This window comes from Diabrotica virgifera, chromosome 3 (assembly GCF_917563875.1).
Source record: "Diabrotica virgifera virgifera chromosome 3, PGI_DIABVI_V3a".
NCBI classification, from domain to species: domain Eukaryota; kingdom Metazoa; phylum Arthropoda; class Insecta; order Coleoptera; family Chrysomelidae; genus Diabrotica; species Diabrotica virgifera.
Genome location: NC_065445.1, coordinates 67747651 through 67754072, shown reverse-complemented (window position 1 = coordinate 67754072; position 6422 = coordinate 67747651). Strand labels below are relative to the sequence as shown.

General features: G+C 32.6%; 1 protein-coding gene across 1 annotated transcript; it reads right to left on the bottom strand.

Annotated features, from left to right (window-relative positions):
* Window positions 1-923: 923 nt before the first annotated feature.
* Window positions 924-1705, bottom strand: LOC126881888 (uncharacterized). The gene is made up of 2 exons (XM_050646540.1): window positions 1299-1705; window positions 924-1242 (listed from the first exon to the last, which is right to left on the bottom strand). Exons 1-2 carry the CDS (start codon window positions 1340-1342, stop codon window positions 993-995), a joined length of 294 nt encoding a protein of 97 aa, XP_050502497.1. The 5' UTR covers window positions 1343-1705; the 3' UTR covers window positions 924-992.
* Window positions 1706-6422: the final 4717 nt, after the last annotated feature.

Here is a 6422-nt window from a genome sequence, read left to right as displayed (position 1 = left end):
TTTTTGATCGTTTGAACTATTCATAGAAAATTTGTACTTTTACAAAATGGTTTTATTTTCAATAGTAAACCTTCTTTCCTTTCCTTCAAAAACTGTATCAAACTCCAATCTCAACAAACTGGTACAGTCGGAAAAATGAAAGAATACCCATGAACGAACATATAAAACTGTATTTTCCTGTCACCGTGTCACAAAGAAAATTGTCCAGTGCAAGTACATGTAACAATAATTATTACATGTACTTGTGCTGGCCAATTTTTTGTCTGACACGGTGACAGGAAAATACAGCGTGTTTTATATGTTCGTTCATGGGTATTCTTTCATTTTTCCTACTGTATATATTATTACGACGACATACGATAAATGTCATTAGAATATAAATATTTTTCCTTTATTCCCTGACAACGAGCTGGCCAAATACCCAAGTAGGTGGAGGCCAATAAACTACAGAAGAAGAAGAAGAATATACGGAAATATAACCATAAACAGAACCACATAGTCAAAGTCTGTGACTGGGTCCTTTGAACTAATTTAAGATAAGGAAGACTTTAAATTTGTACTTCTAAGTTATTATGAGTTTTTGAAGCGTGAAATTTTGTAAATCTCATTTTATACAAGACTGAACATTATTATGTAATAAAAAAAATGTGCAAGTTCCCTATTCTACAACCTTTTCCATGGGGGTGTCCATAGACATATAATACCTAGACTGCTTGCTGCCACCTAAAACTAACTGACGATTGTGACAGAGAAAACTGAGGCTATTAGGTGGGAAGCCTCTTTCGACAGGGTTTATCCAATGACGTTGAGTTTATCGATCACTTCACTTCTTTCTCTATCACAATTGTCACTTAGTTTTAGATGGCAGCGCACAGTCTAGGTATTATATGTCTATGGGGGTGTCGATATTTCCTCTAACCATGTTTACTATAAATATCTAATTTATTATATCACTAAAAACTCTACATTATAGGTATACATACATATTACATTTAATGTGAATATACAAATCTTCCTTTTAATATCCTATTCATTAGAACTCTTCTACCGGACGCTGTTTTCATTCTAGCATTCCATCCATGTCTTTTTATTCTCTTTCTCTCAGAGGGTCTTGGAAAGTGTACGCGAATAATGGAACGGGTTATAATACTAAATAGGCCTCCTGGTCTAAGATCCGCCGCGTTTTCGGTCACAGTAGCTTGAACAGGCGAAACCGACTTCAAAAATGGGCTGCTACATCGACTAAAAGAATAACTTTTGTTATGTTTCAAACCAGAAAATAAAAGGACATGGCTTACTTCAGGAAGTTGGGAATTATTCTAGTTAAACCTGCAATACTCATGGTGTGGACTAAATTTTTATAATAAATGCTGTTACTTCATACAAAGACTCACTAAATATTTTTAATTTTTAAAATCTCTACTTTAAAATTATGTGCATTTGTAACTGATAACCATAACCTATAATTTTACTTCTTTTTATATTTTACGCCACAAACTGGCCTGGTACCATTGTTCAGGCAACCAGTTAGGCATGTAAAGTTGTTTGGTGGCCTACTAGACCAGGGCGGAACCGTGAAAAATAATATATTGTACAAGTGAGAAAAAAGACATATTTCTCACGAACGCAGAAGTTTGTTGGCACGAGCAAAGGCACGAGGCGAGGGCCGCGAATCAAGCGAGGGAGAAATATGTCATTTTCTCATGTGTTAGTGTTATACACTGTACGTACTTTTTCTATGGATGCGGTTTTGTCAAGAGTTCAAACTTCAAAATTAAATAATTTAGGTGATTTCAGGTATATTGCATGCATAAATTAAAATAAAATACATATACATGTAGGTATTTAATATTCTTAAAATTTACGTATGTACCTTCCTTATATTGTTTAACATTCTAATTAATAGTTATTTTTGAAAGGTAATTCTGCTAAGTTTTGCTTAACACATTTATTTCACAACATTAATTGTGTTTGTATTGTGCATGTTACCATGGAAACGGCGATCATAGTATGGAAGACCGTAAGAGAACCCGTGAGAAAAAATATTTCTCACTTCAATGGCCGACTTTTCTCACTGCGTGAAGAATTGTTCGTTTTGAATGTATGTACGTAGTGAGAGAAGTTGCATATTGTATAGCATCTATAGAAAATAGTTTATTGTACAACAAGTGAGAAAAAGTATATTTTTTCATGTGTTGTACACTATACTTTTTCTATCAATGCGGTTTTGTCAAGGTCAAGGGTTCAAACTTCAAAATTAAATAATTAGGTGCTTTTAGGTCAAGGTTCATAAATAGACAGGTTGCATGGTAACTTTCCACCAATCAGCGTCGAGAATCTAATGGCGGGAGTGACGTCACCCAGAATGCTGCATTCAAATTCATTCACTTCACGCATTGAAATGAACTCGGAAAGTAGGAATGTATTGAAAATGTGTATATTTAAAAAAAATACGTTTGGATTTTTAATGACTATTTATTTCATATATTCTTTAAAAATGTGGTAGATACCTGTAGAGTTACAAAAATCATAGAATATAATTGCAATTAAATATATGCAGTAGAATAGCATTACTAATACTTAATTAAAGCAGAAGGAGATTCTTTCTTGTGTATATATGGGACTAAGGGCCGGTACTTTATGTCCCGGTTAAACCTCGGTTAGCTAACCGGGGTTTAATCGGGACAGAAAAGTACCCCATAGGGCCTCTTGCGTTGTAATAAAAGCAATTATAATTATTATTATAATTATTTATGAATATAATAATAAGTATAATTGCGTTTATGTCTATGTTTTGCATATATTTCTGTCCCGATTAAACCTCGGGTTAACTAACCGGCTGTTAACGGAGACATAAAGTACCGGCCCTAAATCATTCAAATATTCTAGGTATGTTAATAATGGGTTGAATACAATTTACTTTTTTAAATGATTTTGAGTAGGTATATAATAATTTTGAATTGGGGATAATGCATGTAGTACATTATTATAAATTCCTCCTAACATGTAAACCATGGTGAAAAAGAGATTCAACTAAAGATTTATGTATCAAAATTAGTAGTTTTTCCCTTAAGTTTAACATAAGAGCATCTGATTACGTTAGGTACTGGATTATAATATCTAAAACTATTAAACATTATGATTCCATTCAATAGATACCTGTGAAGTTTTACATTAACAGTAAATTATAAAAAAATACAATTTCAGTGCAATAAAGGAAATTTTTCCCATTTTATATATTCATATTTAGTTTATAATTGTTTATTCAAACGATCTTCAGATGGCTGCAATATTGGTTATAATTTTATATGAAACAATTACATATAATAGATCTATTATCTATAGACTTATAGATATATTGTTCAATAAGTCTAAGCAGAATGTAACCTACACAGATGATGTAAACTTGATGTGAAGAACATCAAGAGACATTACAGAATTGTAATGTCTCTATACAAGAATGTCCTTTACTATACAATACAGCAGAAAGAAAATCCAGTAAGTAAGTAGGTACTTAATACAACCACATTAAAATGAATATTAACACTTGTAAAAGAGTTTTGGGTTTAAGTTATTATACTAAAAACACTTAATGCTATCTATAGATACATTATATCTCAAGATATAAACACAAATTAAAACACTAACGATATTTAATAACAAAATATAGCCTCCAAACCACGTATCCTATTATGTTTACAAACAATTCGTAAAATTGATCGTCTGTGTGACGTCACGATGACAATATTTCATTTGTCAATGTCAAAGTTACCATACAACCTATGGTATAGGGACCTTGCTTTTAGGTATAGTATATGTACAAATTGAAATAAAATAGATATACATGTAGGTATTTAATATTCTTAAAATTTATATATGTAGGTATACTACATTCGCTCTCGCGAGATTTTTTTTGAGACATTCGGAATAGGAAACGTACAACACAAAAATTCCTACCTCACACTATTAACTGCTAAAATCAACTTAATCTTTCATTAAAAAAAGAAGAATTATTAGAAATAGTTAGAGTGTCTACTAATCTCATAAAATTTTGTGAAGTTTATTTCTACAAAATATTTTTATTTTATACAATAAATAATTTTCTCATTTGCTATCAATACATTATAATGGTTTAAATAAATAAATATTGATTGGCGTAAGGTTTATGTTATTTTTATGTCTGTTTACTATTAATAATATTGGATATGAGCAGGTGCGTTAGTTTTGTAGTAATTTCCAGTCACTTCTGACAACTGAATTTTTCAAAAAAGAAATTACTAACGTCAGTGTCAAAAAAAATCTCGCGAGAGCGAATGTAGTATACCTTATTTTTTAAAATTCTAATTAACAGTTATAGGTATTTTTGAACAGTTTTGAAAGGCAATTCTGGTAGGTTTTGCTTTAACACATTTGACAACATTAATTATTGTGTTTGTATTGTGCATATGTTACCATGGAAACGGCGATCACAGTATGGAAGACCGTAGGAGAACCCGTGAGAAAAAATATTTCTCACTGCAATGGCCGACTTTTCTCACTGCGTGAGGAATTATTGTTCGTTTTGAATGTATGTTAAGTAGTGAGAGAAGTTGCATATTGTATAGCATCCATAGAAAAACGTTTATTTTTGGATATGAGAGCGTGAGAGGGAGAGGTGGCATGAGGATTTTTGTAATTGTAAATAAATTTGGTGATAACTTTAGTAATAATAATTGACTTATATGCTACCTTTCAAATATGCCTGGAACATTAATAAAATAATTATAGTAAAGGAGGAAACTATGCTAAATTTGCAGTTACTCGAGCGTTATGGGGACCTATTGGGTTGTGGAGAGTAGGTCCTAAAACTCCATAAAGTGGGGGACTTTCCATTTTTTAATTGAGTTTTCCATTTCCAACAATCGTTTTTTCCGATTATAGGTTTGTTCCCAGGGCCGGATTGAAGGGGGAAGGCTGAGCAGCTACCCGGAGCCCCCACATTTCGGAGGCCCCCACAAAGACTCAAACGTAAAAAATAAATATCAGCAAAAATTATTCACATATAGAATTATTTTTGTTATTTTTTTATGATAACAATTGTGCCCCCCGCACTCTCTAAATTTAGTTGCAAAAGCTGCATCTGAGTGTTGTCCTGCTGCCACAGCATTCTTTGATTTGTTATTAGAATTATATGTAATTCACTTCCTTTACATATAGATACAACTTGTTAATGTTAAAGGTTATAATCAGATTAAAGTAGCATTATCCAAAATTTCAGAAGACGAGCAAGAATTTAAAACTCCTAACGATGCAGATGGTTTGTAGGTATAGTCGAATGTGTTTACTGGAAACAGGAATATTTGCGATATTTTGTAATGAAATCTTAGAGAAAACAAACAGCTCAAATCATATTCTCCAAGATCTAAATATTGCCCTTAATTCAGTAGTGGCGGCACTTAGGTAACTTAAAGAATTTAGGCAGTCAAGACGTGACAATATTTCTAAATACATATTATGTGAGACGTGGACGTGAGGCTCTATGGTAAGCGGTAGTCAGACTATTCAACGCATAGAAAACAACTACTGAATATTCGACTGACTCCATTGGATTATGGAACATCTCATGAGACTGAAATGACAACATCAGAGAAATTTAGGACTCATAATTTTATAAAATAAAAATGTATACCATTTTTATTCAGTTGCAATGCGAAGGCAAAACAATCTTACTTTTCAATTAGAATACGGAGTGCAGTCCCAGATGGCGCTAGCCACCTACTATCATCACTTCAGTTGCAATGGGTGGGAAAACCTCTCGATACGAATCAGTTAAAATATGGAGAACAGTGCCTACGTTCCTTCCGATGAAGGCTCCAATAAGAGCCGAAAATCGCGATTCAAGGGACTGGACTGCACTCCGTATTCTAATTGAAAAGTAAGATTGTTTTGCCTTCGCATTGCAACTGAATAAAAATGGTATACATTTTTATTGTATAGTCGTATTACTCCGTAGAGTAACTAGGTGCATTTTTCCGTTGGAACTTTACCAGCTGCAGACGGGGATGTGAATTGCATAGTGTAGAATTCCTTCCCTCTCGTCTTCACTGCAGCATCCATTTGACTTTCAAATTGTAGAAGTCTTGGAGGTGTCACCAGGAAAGTGTACCAATAAGTTTTCAATTTAAAAATCTTTTAGTAATATTTTTAATATTTTCAATATTAATAATTTCCTATTAGGATTGAAAACTACTTCGTCATAATTTTATCTCTATTATAGATCACTTCATTACCTCTTTAAGCCAGAGGCTTTCTGCATATGAATCCATTCATTCCAATATTGGATTTTTACATCATTTGAAAATTTAACTCCCAATGAGATTGAAGCTCACTCACTAAAGCTTAGCAACATTTATAACAATGATTTAGATGAAAACCTAGGTGTC